The sequence below is a fragment of the Nerophis ophidion genome, linkage group LG19 (assembly GCF_033978795.1).
Source record: "Nerophis ophidion isolate RoL-2023_Sa linkage group LG19, RoL_Noph_v1.0, whole genome shotgun sequence".
Classification (NCBI taxonomy): Eukaryota; Metazoa; Chordata; class Actinopteri; order Syngnathiformes; family Syngnathidae; genus Nerophis; species Nerophis ophidion.
In genome coordinates, this window is record NC_084629.1 from 34,927,293 (window position 1) to 34,947,062 (window position 19,770).

Here is a 19,770-nt window from a genome sequence, read left to right on the forward strand (position 1 = left end):
TAAGTATATATGTAGTATCTAGTAACATACATAATAACATGTAATATTAACATATTTTGATCATTTTAAGCATATGGCGGCGTATTATTTCACAGACGCAACACAACGTTCACTTTTCCCTTCAACAATAACAAGACTACTAATCATGGCAGATTTGATGAGAGACCACAAAGACTACTTTGGGACAAATGATGACCCAGAAACTTCTATTTGTGAGCCTGAATATAAGGAGGACGAGCTACAAGTTGTAGAAGCTCTGTGCTAAACAGACGCAGCTTTAGTGAAACACTCAGCATCATGTACTGGTATTGCTACATCCTAAACAAGATATACAAACATAATAAAACAATCACTTACTGTACAATTGCTGCTCTCACTGGGATAAAAACCGATGGTATGTTTATATCTTTCTCTTAACATGAACAATCACGATATACAAAAAGAAAAGTTTCTGCAAACTATTTGTGTCTTTTCGTGTCTTTCTCGCCATCCCCGGGTCTAAGTTGGATGTCAAAGTTGACCAACTTGTGGGTTTATGCTCACAACCTTCATGCCCTCAGGCGGTACTGCATCAAAAAGTGACCTCAGTATGTAAAGGATATCACCACGTGGGCTCAGGAACACTTCAGAAAACCACTGTCAGTAACTACAGTTTGTCGCTACATCATTAAGTGCAAGTTAAGGCTCTACTACGCAAAGCCAAAGCCATTTATCAACGACACCCAGAAACGCCGCGGGCTTCTCCAAGATGGACTGATGCAAAGTGGAAAAGTGTTCTGTGGTCTGACAAGTCTACATTTCAAATTCTTTTTTGGAAACGGTAAACGTCGTGTCCTCCAGACCAAAAATCCAGGTGAGAGCCATGAGTTATCATCTAGAATGAACTTTCACCAACTCAGAGGAGATGCAGCAGCTTAATATGTCAATATAGCAGCATAAGCTAGTTAGCTCTCCAAAAGTAGTTCCTCTGCGTTAGCGCTTATAATACCAATATCGCTTATACTTGTTAATATTCAGGTCAAAGGGGTATTTTTGGCACTTTTTAGATGTTTTTTTTACATGGCTTTTTGGGTATAATAAAGTAAATGCATTAGCTGCATTGTTAGCCACCTCATACTTGCCATATTTTACGACTTAGAATGCATAAATGATAGGCAAAATTTCTAAAAAAGTGCAGTTCCCTTTTAAAAATTCCTTCAGAGCCTTATTTGACCTTTGGTTGAATTTTTATGGAGTGAAGCTCAATAAAATACAAATAAAACAACGAAAAGTTTTCCTAGTTATCTCCATATCCATCAGTATTTTTTGGTGCAGCACAGTACGGAGCTGAGGTGTACCAGCAGGCCTTGGGTCCAGGTCATGTTGGGAGTCGCTGACAGACACAAAGTAAAGGAGATGATCCGGAGCACCGAGTTCCAGATCCAAAACGAGGCCTCGTGTTTGGCCTCAGCTGCCATGATGCGCTTCTAAGGTGACAATGACAGGTGACAGGTGACAGGTGAGTGTGATGGGAGGGGATGATGATGTGTCAAAAACATTCCAACTGGCTTTTAATGTCAGGATTTAACTTTAGTAATTACGTTTTTAGGAGCCTGTTGTCATTAAATCAATTATATATATTTAACAGCATCGTCTCTTTCCACTTACAGACTATTTAAGCACAGTTAGTGAGTATGATTTTCTGTATATGATCGGTGGGAAGGATTTATTTGTTGTTCTTCCATTATTTATTGAAAGAAAAAAAATATGTTCAAGGACAAAATATTGTATCATTTTGGAAAAACAATTGCAATAAAGTAACAACATTTTTTTCTAAAAATATCCAAGTACCTATATGATATGTGGCCTACGGTAGCGATTTAAAGGAAAACAATAAAAAAAAAAATACACAAAGACGTTATTTTGCTCTATTTTTCTAACATGTTTAAATATCTACTTACATAGATATGTTTATTTTTTTGTAAATATATATATATATATATATATATATATATATATATATATATATATATATACTATAAACCTACTGTTAATGAGGTGCGATAACCGGATTTTCCCGATCCGATATCAAGCATAATCCCGGCTGGTATCGCCGATAACGCTCCAATACTTTGTGTATATGTTTAAAAATGTAAGAAAAAAAGAGCAAAAAATTGAAATATCAAGAGAAAAAGCTGACATTTTATACCTAGTCAGCTATAACACAAACTTTGTCATATATGTATATACAGTATGTTTGTATATATGTGTGCATATATATATATATATATATATTTATATATATATATATATATATATATATATAAATATATATGTATATATATATATATATATACTTACATACATACATATACTTACATACATACATATATATATATACTTATATACACACATATATATATATATATATATATACTTATATACACACACATATATATATATATATATATATATATATATATATATATATATATATATATATATATGTACATAGCATTAAAAAAAATATACATCAAAAAGGCCTCACATACTTGACTTTTTTGTATGCAGCCCTTGGTGGTAAACGTTTTGACATGCCTGATCTAAAATATTAAATACAAAATAAAATGTGCTTAAAATGTCACACTCTACAAAACAAAGTTTGGTTGGCCTATTGACAAATAAAATAATAATAACTTATGAATTAATTAATAAAAATACAATACCATGATAAACATTGTTAAATGTGTAACTGATCATTCATATTTTTGGACAGGCATAATTTTTACACCCTAGGTTACGCAGTTACATGATATTATTAATATTGCAATATGGAAAACAAACAATAGTAAAAATGTAAGAAAACACGAGGAAACAAATTTAAATGTGATGAGAAAAATATTGAAATGTTGTAACTCAAAATGATAAACAATATACTTTGTCACCAATAATACGAAGCTGACACCATATCTGATTTTAGCATTTTTTTAACAGTTAATAATAAAATATCAATATGGCCCCCGCACATTCTTTGGTGAAAAAAGTACTATCGTATCAAAAGTGTCAATATTTTGATTTGAGAATCGATATTAGAGCATATGGATCTGGTATCGGCGGGATAGATATTTCGGTATGGATCGACACATCACTACCACTGTAAGGGAGCTCGCAGGCAATGGAAGTGAAGACCTAAATGGAGGAAATTAAACACAGGTGTTACCTGTCCACCTTTGGGCTGGTACTTGATGTTGTCTATGGACCCAACCTTGGACTTGACCCGCTTGAAGTCAGGAAGAGGTTGGTTGATGATGCGAAGCTGCTTGGGCGTGGTGGCGGGCGACTTGGGCGGGGTGCGCACCACCGCCACCCTCCTCTCTTGGGAAATCCGGCTGAGGGACCGAGGGGTCCCCGGGGTCCGGGAGGACGAGGAGTAGCTGGGAGGCGTCCCCGGGTTGACGGCGCTGGAGCCCGGTGTACGGGGCGTGGAGTGGCCACTGCGGGCTGAACGGGAGCGCACGGGCTCTGACACTGCAGGAGGACAAAGGAGGGTGAGGTTTGTCGCGGGCAGGAGTCGACGACGGCAGAGATGGGCGACCTCACCTGTCATGCTGGCAGCTCGACCCGTCCTGTACTCTGCCCGCATGGCAGCACGGCATGCTGACACGCCACAAACATACAAGAACATGTTCACATTCGTGGTTGCTGGGAGGAATCAATGTCTGACATGTTATTGCAATATTTATGATGTCCAGCAGGGGGTCTTTACCTTTTTGATCTTCTTCACTACAAGGGGGCCCATACATACATTATATAGACAGTACATAAACACACACACACGTGTATATATATATATATATATATATATATATATATATATATATATATATATATATATATATATATTAGGGGTGGGCAAATTAATGCGTTAATTACGAGTTAACTCCATCCATCCATCTTCTTCCGCTTATCCGAGGTCGGGTCGCGGGGGCAACAGCCTAAGCAGGGAAGCCCCAGACTTCCCTCTCCCCAGCCACTTCGTCCAGCTCCTCCCGGGGGATCCCGAGGCGTTCCCAGGCCAGCCGGGAGACATAGTCTTCCCAACGTGTCCTGGGTCTTCCCCGTGGCCTCCTACCGGTTGGATGTGCCCTAAACACCTCCCTAGGGAGGCGTTCGGGTGGCATCCTGAACAGATGCCCGAACCACCTCATCTGGCTCCTCTCCATGTGGAGGAGCAGCGGCTTTACTTTGAGTTCCTTCCCGGATGGCAGAGCTTCTCACCCTATCTCTAAGGGAGAGCCCCGCCACACGGCGGAGGAAACTCATTTCGGCCGCTTGTACCCGTGATCTTATCCTTTCGGTCATGACCCAAAGCTCATGACCATAGGTGAGGATGGGAACGTAGATCGACCGGTAAATTGAGAGCTTTGCCTTCCGGCTCAGCTCCTTCTTCACCACAACGGATCGGTACAACGTCCGCATTACTGAAGACGCCGCACCGATCCGCCTGTCGATCTCACGATCCACTCTTCCCCCACTCGTGAACAAAACTCCTAGGTACTTGAACTCCTCCACTTGGGGCAGGGTCTCCTCTCCAACCCGGAGATGGCATTCCACCCTTTTCCGGGAGAACCATGGACTCGGACTTGGAGGTGCTGATTCTCATTCCGGTCGCTTCACACTCGGCTGCGAACCGATCCAGTGAGAGCTGAAGATCCCGGTCAGATGAAGCCATCAGGACCACATCATCTGCAAAAAGCAGAGACCTAATCCTGCGGTCACCAAACCGGAACCCCTCAACGCCTTGACTGCGCCTAGAAATTCTGTCCATAAAAGTTATGAACAGAATCGGTGACAAAGGGCAGCCTTGGCGGAGTCCAACCCTCACTGGAAATGTGTTCGACTTACTGCCAGCAATGCGGACCAAGCTCTGGCACTGATCATACAGGGAGCGGACCGCCACAATAAGACAGTCCGATACCCCATACTCTCTGAGCACTCCCCACAGGACTTCCCGAGGGACACGGTCGAATGCCTTCTCCAAGTCCACAAAGCACATGTAGACTGGTTGGGCAAACTCCCATGCACCCTCAAGAACCCTGCGGAGAATATAGAGCTGGTCCACAGTTCCACGACCAGGACGAAAACCACACTGTTCCTCCTGAATCCGAGGTTCGACTATCCGGCGTAGCCTCCTCTCCAGTACACCTGAATAAACCTTACCGGGAAGGCTGAGGAGTGTGATCCCACGATAGTTGGAACACACCCTCCGGTCCCCCTTCTTAAAGAGAGGAACCACCACCCCGGTCTGCCAATCCAGAGGTACCGCCCCCGATGTCCACGCGATGCTGCGAGGCTGCAGTTAACTCATCAATCTATTAACGCCGACAATTATTTTATCGCACATTTGCGTATGTTGTTTACATGCTTTTATTTTGTTAACGCCTTTTCTTAACAAGATGGTGTCGAGGGGCTCTTGGTAAAGATGGAACATTTGGCAAAAATACAGGACAATTCTGGAAATTTCATTGCTGGCTTACAGCGTGGTCACTCCGGGATCCCTTACGACCGCCAGACAATTCTGAATGTGGATAGATCGGGCCGTTTTGGACTGAATGACGCGTGCTTGCTAGACCGGCTAGCTAGCGGCCTGTGAAGCAGCGGAGTATATGTGTTGTCTGTCTATTTATGAATAATGCAGACGAGGAGTGTTGGCGGAGTTCTTAACGTTTACTTTCAGAGCGTTCATATCACAACATAGAAGATGCCGTCATGGCGACACACAACCTATACCGGGCTACCGCGCATGCTCGTCACTCCTGTTGCATGCTGGGTAGGGTAGTTCTAATTTTCCCAGGCTCATAACATCACAATATAGTACCATGTATATGCGTTCAGTTTATCAAAGCACCAAGCAAACAATCGGAAAATTTCCATCATATCAATTCCTAGATATGGTCTTAATTATTTTAAGTGCACTACGCAGAATAAACACAACATTCTTAATATTGCTACTACGGATAATTTGATCAAAAATTCACTAAAACAACCCACTATGTATAATATAGGTTTTTTAAACATAAGATCCCTGATAAAAAAAAATGTTTCTGCTGTTACCTCAGAAATTGCCTGTTCAGATGTTATGATTGGGGCTCAGAGATTTGTATGTAGATTATATTTATTTTCCATAACAAACAGGATAACTTAAATACTCGGGCAGTGGCAATAAGCTTAAATGTTTGTATTTACATTTTTTGAGTTGATTTTCATAAAATATGCTATTTAACTGCTACTGTTTAACAAGGACTGATTTAAATTGTGTTTGCACAACAAATGTTTTGGCGCTTTTGTTCATGTGGGAGAATATTCCAATAAAGGTGCACTACACACTACTTTTGAATTCATTATTGGGCTTTGCGTATACAATGCAGTTAATCGCGATTAATCTGAGAAATAGTGCGATTAACTTCGATTAAAATTTTTAATCGTTGCCCAGCCCTAATATATATATATATATATATATATATATATATATATATATATATATATATATATATATACAAACATATATACACAAATATGTATGTATATATATATACAGGTGTATATATACAGTATGTGTGTATACATGTGTATATATATATGTGTGTATATGTATACTGTATATGTGGAAACGTGTGTATATATGTGTGCATATGTGTGTATATTCATATATATGCGTATATGTATATATATATATATATATATGTGTATATGTATACCCACGACACCAAAGGGAATAAGCGGTAGGAAATGGATGGACGGATGTATATTTATAAATGAAAATGTATATATGAATATGTGTATATATATATATATATATATATATATATATATATATATATATATATATATGTATATATATATATATATATATATATATATATATATATATATACATATATATATATATGTATATATATATATATATGCACACACAGACACACATGCATAGCCAATGTGGCCCCCCGAGTCAAAAAAATAAAAAATAAAAAAAAATATATATATATACATTTATACACACACGTACATATGTACATATACATATGTACACACACATACAAATATACATATATACACACACATACATATATACACGCACACACACAAATACATATATACAAACACACATATTTACACACACATATACACACATACATATATACACACACACACACACACACACCCATATATATATATATATATGTGTGTGTATATGTATGTGTGTGTATATATGTATATATACATATGTAAACACACATATACAGTATATATATGTATATGTATATATATATGTATATATATATATATATATATATATATATATATATATATATATATATATATATATATATATATATATATATATATATATATATATATATATATGCATGCACACACACACCACACGCAGATACACACAGTCCCTGTACTAGACTAGAGGAACGGCAGCCTACACATGGGTCTGCGAGGAGCCGTTGAACCGGAACTGGTGATGGAGGTTGAACTGTCCTCATGCTCATGGTAACCACGGCGACTGAGAGAAGTGGCAAGCCTCGGCGTGGAGCTCGTCTTGTCGGGGCTGCGGGATCGACCGTCCTGTGATGTGCAAACAAACGAATAAAGCAAAGTATAACCTTTGATTAGTTCAACTTGGACTGTGACAAGTCCTAGTCCCCCTCAGGGTTTACTTTTCTTCAGCAAACTAAGATGGGTCTTATGGTTCTAACATGTCAGCAGGACACCACTCCCTGAGGTTTTCACACCCTGAGATGGTTCTTATAGTTCAAACATGTCAGCAGGAGACCACTCCCTGACGTTCTTATACCCAGACATGGTTCATATGGTTCAAACATGTCAGCAGGAGACCACTCCCTGAGGTTCTCAGACCCTGAGCTGGTTCTTATGGTTCTAACATGTCAGCAGGAGACCACTCCCTGAGGTTCTCAGACCCTGAGCTGGTTGTTATGGTTTTAACATGTCAGTAGGAGACAACTCCCTGACGTTCTTATACCCAGACATGGTTTATATGGTTCTAACATGTCAGCAGGAGACCACTCCCGGACGTTCTTATACCCAGACATGGTTCTTATAGTTCTAACATGTCAGCAGGAGACCACTCCCTGACGTTCTTATACCCAGACATGGTTCATAAGGTTCTAACATGTCAGCAGGAGACCACTCCCTGAGGTTCTCAGACCCTGAGCTGGTTGTTATGGTTTTAACATGTCAGTAGGAGACAACTCCCTGACGTTCTTATACCCAGACATGGTTCATATGGTTCTAACATGTCAGCAGGAGACCACTCCCGGACGTTCTTATACCCAGACATGGTTCTTATAGTTCTAACATGTCAGCAGGAGACCACTCCCTGACGTTCTTATACCCAGACATGGTTCATATGGTTCTAACATGTCAGCAGGAGACCACTCCCTGAGGTTCTCAGACCCAGAGATCGTTCATATGGTTCTAACATATCAGCAGGAGACCACTCCCTGATGTTCTCAGACCCAGACATGGTTCATATGGTTCTAAAATGTCAGCAGGAGATCACTCCCTGATGTTCTCACACCCAGACATGGTTCATATGGATCCAACATGTCAGCAAATGACCACTCCCTGAGGTTCTCAGACTTGGAGATGGTTCATATAGTTCTAACATGTCAGCAGGACACCACTCCCTGAGGTTCTCAGACCCCCAGTAGGTTCATATGGTTCCAATATGTCAGCAGGAGACGACTCCCAGAGGTTCTCACACCCTGAGATGGTTCTTATAGTTCAAACATGTCAGCAGGAGACGACTCCCTGAGGTTTTAATAACTGGAGATGGTTCTAACATGTCAGCAGGACACCACTCCCTGAGGTTCTTACACCCTGAGAGGGTTCTTATAGTTCAAACATGTCAGCAGGAGACGACTCCCTGAGGTTTTAATAGCTGGAGATGGTTCTTATGGTTCTAACATGTCAGCAGGAGACCACTCCCTGAGTTTCTCAGACCCCCAGATGGTTCATATGGTTCAAACATATCAGCAGGAGACCACTCCCTGAGATTCTCACACCCTGAGAGGGTTCTTATAGTTCAAACATGTCACCAGGAGACAACTCCCTGAGGTTTTAATAGCTGGAGATGGTTCTTATGGGTTCTAACATGTCAGCAGGACACCACTCCTTGAGGTTCTCAGACCCCCAGATGGTTCATATGGCTCTAACATGTCAGCAGGAGACCACTCCTTGAGGTTCTCACACCCTGAGAGGGTTCTTATAGGTCAAACATGTCAGCAGGAGACGACTCCCTGAGGTTTTAATAGCTGGAGATGGTTCTTATGGGTTCTATCATGTCAGCAGGACACCACTCCTTGAGGTTCTCAGACCCCCAGATGGTTCATATGGTTCTAACATATCAGCAGGAGACCACTCCCTGATGTTCTCAGACCCAGACATGGTTCATATGGTTCTAAAATGTCAGCAGGAGATCACTCCCTGATGTTCTCACACCCAGACATGGTTCATATGGATCTAACATGTCAGCAAATGACCACTCCCTGAGGTTCTCAGACTTGGAGATGGTTCATATAATTCTAACATGTCAGCAGGACACCACTCCCTGAGGTTCTCAGACCCCCAGTAGGTTCATATGGTTCCAACATGTCAGCAGGAGACGACTCCCAGAGGTTCTCACACCCTGAGATGGTTCTTATAGTTCAAACATGTCAGCAGGAGACGACTCCCTGAGGTTTTAATAGCTGGAGATGGTTCTAACATGTCAGCAGGACACCACTCCCTGAGGTTCTTACACCCTGAGAGGGTTCTTATAGTTCAAACATGTCAGCAGGAGACGACTCCCTGAGTTTTTAATAGCTGGAGATGGTTCTTATGGTTCTAACATGTCAGCAGGAGACCACTCCCTGAGTTTCTCAGACCCCCAGATGGTTCATATGGTTCAAACATATCAGCAGGAGACCACTCCCTGAGATTCTCACACCCTGAGAGGGTTCTTATAGTTCAAACATGTCACCAGGAGACGACTCATTGAGGTTTTAATAGCTGGAGATGGTTCTTATGGGTTCTAACATGTCAGGAGGACACCACTCCTTGAGGTTCTCAGACCCCCAGATGGTTCATATGGTTCTAACATGTCAGCAGGAGACCACTCCTTGAGGTTCTCACACCCTGAGAGGGTTCTTATAGGTCAAACATGTCAGCAGGAGACGACTCCCTGAGGTTTTAATAGCTGGAGATGGTTCTTATGGGTTCTGTCATGTCAGCAGGACACCACTCCTTGAGGTTCTCAGACCCCCAGATGGTTCATATGGTTCTAACATGTCAGCAGGAGACCACTCCTTGAGGTTCTCAGACCCTGAGCTGGTTCTTATGGTTCCAAAATGTCAGAGGAGACCACTCCCTGAGGTTCTCAGACCCTGGGCGTGTTCTTATGGTTCCAACATGTCAGCAGGAGACAATTCCTTGACATTCTCAGACCCAGACATGGTTCATATGGTTCCAACATGTCAGCAGGAGACCACTACCTGAGGTTCTCAGACCCTGAGCTGGTTCTTATGGTTCTAACATGTCAGCAGGAGACCATGGACAGACTTGCACACAAGCAGAATAGTTTTCAAGCACAAGCCGTACTCTGTACTGTGCAGCCATGACATTTATGAGATGCATAAATGGCTGTCATTATGAGAAGTGAAATAATCGCAGGAGAAATGTCACAGGGTGACTAAACGCCTACTCAGTGACTTTAGGCAAATCACTCCTGAAAACAAACCCATTCACCACCGAGTCAACGCTGCCTTCGCATAAAATAATGACGCGCAGGCCTGGACATGAAATACGAGGGCAAAAGGCGTGCAATTATGAAATATGACAGCTGGGATGAGCGGGAGGTGACAAACACCTGGTGTTGTGACAAGAAAACTGCCTCCAATGTGCGTATCCTAACACCCGTCTTTTGTTATCTTTCAAGAGTCACAGAGTTAAGATGCTAAAACTGCTTAAATTAAATACATGCTAAGCTCGCGCGGAGCAAGAAAAACATCTACGTTAACTTTGTGCTATAGGCGACGAAGAAAATTGTCAAAAAAGTATGAGTTAACTCATGCGATTTATCATGAAAATCCTACATAAACTCAGATTAAAGGCCTACTGAAATGAGATTATCAGGTCCATTCTATGTGTCATACTTGATCATTTCGCCATACTGCCATATTTTTGCTGAAAGGATTTAGTAGAGAACATAGACGATAAAGTTCGCAACTTTTGGTCGCTAATAAAAAAGCCTTGCCTTTACCGGAAGTAGCAGAGGATGTGCGCGTGATGTCACCGGTGTGAGGGCTCCTCACATCCTCACATTGTTTACAATCATAGCCTCCAACAGCAAGAGCCATTCAGACCGAGAAAGCGACAATTTCCCCATTAATTTGAGCGAGGATGAACGATTCGTGGATGAGGAAAGTTAGAGTGAGGCACTAAAAAAAAAGAAAAAAGAAAAAGCGACGGCTTTGGTAGCGTTTCAGATGTAATTAGACACATTTACTAGGATAATTCTGGAAAATCCCTTATCTGCCTATTTGACAGCTGCAGGAGGAGGTCCCATAATCCACTGAAGTCTCCGGTAAGAGCTAACTTAATATCAAAATTTTCCCATCCAAAAACATGCTGGTTGACGTAGAGAAAACATGTTCGCTTGACCGCTCTGTGTTAAAGCTTCACAACAAACAAAGAAACGCCGGCTGTGTTTCGGTGCTAAAGGCAGCTGCAATCCACCGCTTTCCACCAACAGCGTTCTTCTTTATAGTCTCCATTATTAATTGAACAAATTGCAAAAGATTCAGCAACACAGATGTCCAAATTACCGTGTAATTATGGCATGAAAGAGACGACTTTTAGCCGTGTTTGGTGCTGGGCTAACATGTCCGCTACAACTCGAGACGTCACGTGCACGTTTTCAACAAGAAACTCCGCAGGAAATTTAAAATTGTAATTTAGTAAACTAAAAAGGCCGTATTGGCATGTGTTGCAATGTTAATATTTCATCATTGTTATATAAACTATCAGACTGCGTGGTCGGTAGTAGTGGCTTTCAGTAGGACTTTAATCACAATTAATTTTTTATATTATTCTATAATATATCATTTAACTATGGGTGTTAGAATGATTGTATCTAAGTTGTCACAAAAACTTTGCGTTACATTGAGTTCCCGGCAAGAAGACAAAAACATGTCTTTGAACTTACCAAGAACAAGGCTTGTAAAACGCCACTGTTTAGGGGGGGAAGCAACATGGTGTTCTGTTTCTTTCATGTATTGTAAATGGTAAATGGGTTGTGCTTGTATAGTGCCTTTTCTAAGGAACTCAAAGCGCTTTGAGACTATTTCCACATTCAACCATTCACACACCGATAGCTAGAGCTGCCAATGAAAGCGCTAAACAGGACCCATCAGGAGCAAGGGTGAAGTGTCTTGCTCAAGGACGCAAAAGATGTGACTAGGATGGTAGAAGGTGGCGATTGAACCGGTAACCCTCAGTAACCCCGCCCCCAACTGAAAAAAAAACATACAAAATGTTAAACTGTTAAAACATGTTTAATTATGGTTACTAGGTTCTGTCCTTTACTATTCATAATGCCTTTAGACCGTAGTTTGGGCATTTAAGAGGTTACTAGGTTCCGTCCTTTATTATTCATAATGACTTTTGATGCTGTAGTTTGGGCCTTAAGAGGTTACTAGGTTCTGTCCTTTACTATTCATAATGACTTTTGATGCCGTAGTTGGGCCTTAAGAGGTTAATAGGTTCCGTCCTTTACTATTCATAATGACTTTTGATGCCGTAGTTTGGGCCTTAAGAGGTTACTAGGTTCCGTCCTTTACTATTCATAATGACTTCTGATGCTGTAGTTTGGACCTTAAGAGGTTACTAGGTTCCGTCCTTTACTATTCATAATGACTTTTGATGCTGTAGTTTGGGCCTTAAGAGGTTACTAGGTTCCGTCCTTTACTATTCATAATGACTTTTGATGCCGTAGTTTGGGTCTTAATAGGTTACTAAGTTCCGTCCTTTACTATTCATAACGACTTTTGATGCCGTAGTTTGGGCCTTAAGAGGTTACTAGGTTCCGTCCTTTACTATTCATAATGACTTTTGATGCCGTAGTTTGGGCCTTAACAGGTTATTAGGTTCCGTCCTTTACTATTCATAATGACTTTTGATGCCGTAGTTTTGGCCTTAAGAGGTTACTAGGTTCAGTCCTTTACTGTTCATAATGACTTTTGATGCCGTAGTTTGGGCCTTAAGAGGTTACTAGGTTCCGTCCTTTACTATTCATAATGACTTTTGATGCTGTAGTTTGGGCCTTAAGAGGTTACTAGGTTCCATTCTTTACTATTCATAATGACTTTTGATGCTGTTGTTTGGGCCTTAAAAGGTTACTAGGTTCCGTCTTTTACTATTCATAATGACTTCTGATGCCGTAGTTTGGGCCTTAAGAGGTTACTAGGTTCCGTCCTTTATAGTATTCATAATGACTTTTGATGCCGTAGTTTTGGCCTTAAGAGGTTACTAGGTTTTGTCCTTTACTATTCATAATGACTTCTGATGCCGTAGTTTGGGCCTTAAGAGGTTACTAGGTTCCGTCCTTTACTATTCATAACGACTTTTAATGCCGTAGTTTGGGCCTTAAGAGGTTACTAGGTTCCGTCCTTTACTATTCATAATGACTTTTGATGCCGGAGTTTTGGCCTTAAGAGGTTACTAGGTTTTGTCCTTTACTATTCATAATGACTTCTGATGTCGTAGTTTGGTCCTTAAGAGGTTACTAGGTTCCGTCCTTTACTATTCATAACGACTTTTGATGCCGTAGTTTGGGCCTTAAGAGGTTACTAGGTTCCGTCCTTTACTCTTCATAATGACTTTTGATGCCGTAGTTTGGGCCTTAGGAGGTTACTAGGTTCCGTCCTTTACTATTCATAATGACTTTTGATGCCGTAGTTGGGGCATTTAAGAGGTTACTAGGTTCCGTCCTTTATTATTCATAATGACTTTTGATGCCGTAGTTTGGGTCTTAATAGGTTACTAGGTTCCGTCCTTTACTATTCATAACGACTTTTGATGCCGTAGTTTGGGCCTTAAGAGGTTACTAGGTTCCGTCCTTTACTATTCATAATGACTTCTGATGCCGTGGTTTGGGCCTTAAGAGGTTACTAGGTTCTGTCTTTTACTACTCATAATGCCTTCAGATGCCGTAGTTTGGGCCTTAAGAGGTTACTAGGTTCCTTCTCTTACTATTCATAATGACTTTTGATGCCGTAGTTTGGGCCTTAAAAGGTTACTAGGTTCCGTCCTTTACTATTCATAATGCCTTTAGACCGTAGTTTGGGCATTTAAGAGGTTACTAGGTTCCGTCCTTTATTATTCATAATGACTTTTGATGCTGTAGTTTGGGCCTTAAGAGGTTACTAGGTTCTGTCCTTTACTATTCATAATGACTTTTGATGCCGTAGTTGGGCCTTAAGAGGTTAATAGGTTCCGTCCTTTACTATTCATAATGACTTCTGATGCCGTAGTTTGGGCCTTAAGAGGTTACTAGGTTCCTTCTTTTACTATTCATAATGACTTTTGATGCCGTAGTTTGGGCCTTAAGAAGTTACTATGTTCCTTCTTTTACTATTCATAATGACTTTTGATGCCATAGTTTGAGCCTTAAGAGGTTACTAGGTTCCGTCCTTTACTATTCATAATGACTTCTGATGCCGTAGTTTGGGCCTTAAGAGGTTACTAAGTTCCGTCCTTTACTATTCATAATGACTTTTGATGCCGTAGTTGGGCCTTAAGAGGTTAATAGGTTCTGTCCTTTACTATTCATAATGCCTTTAGACCGTAGTTTGGGCATTTAAGAGGTTACTAGGTTCCGTCCTTTATTATTCATAATGACTTTTGATGCTGTAGTTTGGGCCTTAAGAGGTTACTAGGTTCTGTCCTTTACTATTCATAATGACTTTTGATGCCGTAGTTGGGCCTTAAGAGGTTAATAGGTTCCGTCCTTTACTATTCATAATGACTTCTGATGCCGTAGTTTGGGCCTTAAGAGGTTACTAGGTTCCTTCTTTCACTATTCATAATGACTTTTGATGCCGTAGTTTGGGCCTTAAGAAGTTACTATGTTCCTTCTTTTACTATTCATAATGACTTTTGATGCCATAGTTTGAGCCTTAAGAGGTTACTAGGTTCCGTCCTTTACTATTCATAATGACTTCTGATGCCGTAGTTTGGGCCTTAAGAGGTTACTAGGTTCCGTCCTTTACTATTCATAATGACTTTTGATGCCGTAGTTGGGCCTTAAGAGGTTAATAGGTTCCGTCCTTTACTATTCATAATGACTTTTGATGCCGTAGTTTGGGCCTTAAGAAGTTACTATGTTCCTTCTTTTACTATTCATAATGACTTTTGATGCCATAGTTTGAGCCTTAAGAGGTTACTAGGTTCCGTCCTTTACTATTCATAATGACTTCTGATGCCGTAGTTTGGGCCTTAAGAGGTTACTAGGTTCCGTCCTTTACTATTCATAATGACTTTTGATGCCGTAGTTGGGCCTTAAGAGGTTAATAGGTTCCGTCCTTTACTATTCATAATGACTTCTGATGCCGTAGTTTGGGCCTTAAGAGGTTACTAGGTTCCGTCCTTTACTATTCATAATTACTTTTGATGCCGTAGTTTGGGCCTTAATAGGTTACTATGTTCCGTCCCTTACTATTCATAATGACTTCTGATGCCGTAGTCACGAGCGATGCACTCACCAAGGCTCTGTCGCAGGACCGGCGAGCAACCGAGAGCGGCTGACGACCATCTGAAAGTGCTTCTGCAAGACAAAATTCGGGTGTAAGTGACCCTCCGATATTCAAAGGTACGTCAGAATTAAACACTGCAATCCGGAAGCTGGGGTAGAGAAAACAATGGAGAGAATATTGAAAAGATCAAAAGCATGCGGAGGGAAAACGCAAAAGGGTCGGAAAGGGACAACCTGTGAAAAAGGATGGAACCAAAATGAGAAGGAAATAACAACGAATGAAGGTAACATGCTTATTTTTTTATTGGAACACAAATAGAATCATGCACAATGTAAAAAGACTGGAAATAGCATTTGCAGTATTAGACGTATTATGACTTCAATACCAAACACAGTGGGTTTGGGCTAGTCCTTGCCTCATTCTTGTGAGAATCCTGCGAAATCCAGGACTAGCGCGGGATGAGGCAAAAACTAGCCCACCGTACACGACACTGGCTTAATACATCCAGACTTGATCAAAAGTACTAAATCATGAGGGAGGAAGAGTTTTGTTGAAAAGTCCAACCAGCTTCCAGGTTCCAGGACTGAAAATGGCGGACATGATCCTATTGACAGTTGGACTGACGGGGTCACCTGCGAGTCTCCTTCTGGGAACCGAATGATGCTGGGTGGGCCGGGTTTGGCGGATAGCCGGTTTCGGACCGCTCCTCTTCGACGGGGACTCCGCTTTTTTGGCGAGCTCGCTCTTCTTTGCCACGGCTACGTTTTGTGTTGACACAAGCAGAGACACACTTCGTCAATATGGACCTTTACTTGGTGATTGTTGCGCCATTAGAGGGGAACTGCACTTTTATTTTTTTCAAGTGGTCTATTATTCTCAACCCTTATGTTAGACAAGATTTTTTATGCATTCTAAATCGTAAAATATGGCAAGTACAAGGTGGCTATCAAGGCAGATAATGGGAGTACACTATTCACACATTAAGTCCTGTAAAAAAACATCCAACAAGTGCCAACAATACTCTATTTACATGTCATGACCAGAATATTAACAAGCATTAGTCATTTTGTTATTATAAGCGCTAACGCAGACTGACTATTTTAGCCAAACAAAACAATTTGTAAATATTACATGTTATTATGAATGTTACTATGTTACGTATCGTGTACATAAAACCTTGATGGAGGTTTTTAAAGCGCTTTATAGACTGAATAAAAGTATTCCCATTGGCTCTTTTTAACTTTTGCTGCCAATTATTTTAGATTTAGAATGCACAAAAAAAGAACAAAGATGAGTTATTGTCTTTCATCAGGATTGTGAACGATAGACAACATTCCCAAGAAGTGCAGTTCCCTTCCTTTAAGACTTGCATGCAGTAAAACATGCAAAAGTTAATTGTTACGACGAGCATGCGATACGTTTTTGAGCACCAACTTTACATATTGTTACGAAACTGAAAATAACCTTTCTTCTTCTTGGCCTCCTCTCTGGACGTGTAAACGGGCTCCTTGCGAAGAGGCTTGCGTTCGGGAGTGGCGATTCTGCCTTTGACCCGCCCTGCTTTGGCTCTGGGCTTGACTGGCTTCTCTGTCCTCTTCTGCTCCGTCTGCTGAGTCTGGACCGCAGTCTGTTGGACACGGCCCTCTGGCAAGGACTCCATTTGCTCTGTAGCCATGCTCTTCTCATCATCTGCCAAAGAGGGCATCAACATGCCGCCGTTATTCAAAACATTCAACAAAAAAATTAAAACAAAGTGTCATTAAATGTGGTCTAAATTGGTGTTGTTTTCCACCAAGAACCACCTCAGACCGACATTAAAAAACAGTAGCGCAGCAGTCCTAAGTACTCATTGAAAACAAGGCGGATTAATTTTTAAACAAGTATATTCTGTAACATGACACAAAGTTTGAACGGTAACACTGTGTTTGGATTTTAGAAAATACACCACTAATCACCTAATTAAATGATTCTTTGGTGCACCACTAATGAAACTAAGGGTGTTGATCTTTGGGCGCCTAATGAGTTGATCTGATTCGGATTCCTGGGGTGACGATTCCATTCTCGATTTAACACGATTCTCAATTCAAACCGATTGTCACAATCTATTATTTGGCCTAATTATCGGGATACAACTTTTTCAAAACAGGTTACAGGTTAGAACAGCTCCTTCAAGTTGAATGGAGATGCCCAAAAAACGTATTTATATATACGCATATATATATATATATATATATATATATATATATATATATATATATATATATATATATATATATATATGTATACACATATACATAAATATATATAAAATATATATAAATGTGTAAATCATCTCCTGATGATTGAGGGAACCCCTCATGAAACAGATCTGTAGAGATGAAGTAGTCTTGTGATTTTTTCCCACACCTACATATTGCGCTCTACCACGGTATCGAGCACTATTCTCCGGATAATCCAATCAAGACATATATATATATATATATATATATATATATATATATATACATACACACATAAATACATATATATGTCTTAATTGGATTATCTAGAGAATAGTGCTCGATACCGTGGTATAGTACAGAGTATAGTACCGTTTTTGATTCATTAGTACCGCGATACTCTACTAGTACCGGTATACCGTAAACCACCATAATATATATATATATATATATATACAGTATATATATATATATATACTGTCTATTTGTGTTGGCCCTGCGATGAGGTGGCGACTTGTCCAGGTTGTACCCCGCCTTCTGCCCGATTGTAGCTGTGATAGACACCAGTGCCCCCCGCGACCCGAAAAGGGAATAAGCTGTAGAAATGGATGGATGGATATATATATATATAAATGTGTGTGTGTGTATATATATATATATATATATATATATATATATATATATATATACACATATACATATATACACATTTATATACATATATATCATGTATATACTGTATATATATACATACATATGCTGTATATATATATACATACATATACTGTATATATATATATATATATATATATATATATATATATATATACACATAAATACATATATATGTCTTAATTGGATTATCTAGAGAATAGTGCTCGATACCGTGGTATAGTACAGAGTATTGTACCGTTTTTGATTCATTAGTACCGCGATACTGTACTAGTACCGGTATACCGTGAACCACCATAATATATATATATATATACTGTCTATTTGTGTTGGCCCTGCGATGAGGTGGCGACTTGTCCAGGTTGTACCCCGCCTTCTGCCCGATTGTAGCTGTGATAGACACCAGCGCCCCCCGCGACCCGAAAAGGGAATAAGCTGTAGAAATGGATGGATGGATAGATATATATATATATATATATATATATATATATATATATATATATATATATATATATATATATATATATATATATATATACATACATACATATATATACATACATATATATATATACATACACATACTGGAGCCCGAAATGAAAAAGCTCTACAGCCCGCAGACTTTTTTTGGGCTTTGGGGATCACTAATAAGCCGGAGTCCTTTGAACGCAGATTTCTTGCCGGGACATATGGTACAATACAATCGGCAAGATAGGATGGAGCTAGACCGTGTAGTATTTTATACGTAAGTAGTAAAACTTTAAAGTCACATCTTAAGTGCACAGGAAGCCAGTGCAGGTGAGCCAGTACAGGCGTAATGTGATCAAACTTTCTTGTTCTTGTCAAAAGTCTAGCAGCCGCATTTTGTACCAACTGTAATCTTTTAATGCTAGACATGGGGAGACCCGAAAATAATACGTTACAGTAATCGAGGCGAGACGTAACAAACGCATGGATAATGATCTCAGCTTCTTTAGTGGACAGAATGGAGCGAATTTTAGCGATATTGCGGAGATGAAAGAAGGCCGTTTTAGTAACGCTTTTAATGTGTGCCTCAAAGGAGAGAGTTGGGTCGAAGA

At 40.2% G+C, this 19,770-nt stretch overlaps 1 protein-coding gene across 11 annotated transcripts in view; it reads right to left on the reverse strand.

The window, feature by feature from the left end:
* map2 (microtubule-associated protein 2) overlaps positions 1 to 19,770 on the reverse strand; it is a 237,947-nt gene that overhangs the window by 33,724 nt on the left and 184,453 nt on the right. For 8 of the 11 annotated variants that reach the window (XM_061879868.1, XM_061879870.1, XM_061879869.1 and 5 more), the window contains 7 exons: positions 17,265 to 17,489; positions 16,433 to 16,558; positions 15,810 to 15,871; positions 7,473 to 7,614; positions 3,580 to 3,636; positions 3,200 to 3,507; positions 1,338 to 1,466 (listed from right to left, as the gene is read on the reverse strand). In XM_061879868.1, the coding sequence (XP_061735852.1) occupies positions 1,338 to 1,466; positions 3,200 to 3,507; positions 3,580 to 3,636; positions 7,473 to 7,614; positions 15,810 to 15,871; positions 16,433 to 16,558; positions 17,265 to 17,489 (1,049 nt within the window). The remainder of the gene's footprint in view (positions 1 to 1,337; positions 1,467 to 3,199; positions 3,508 to 3,579; positions 3,637 to 7,472; positions 7,615 to 15,809; positions 15,872 to 16,432; positions 16,559 to 17,264; positions 17,490 to 19,770) is intronic. The other 3 variants (XM_061879872.1, XM_061879874.1, XM_061879876.1) reach the window with 1 other exon arrangement.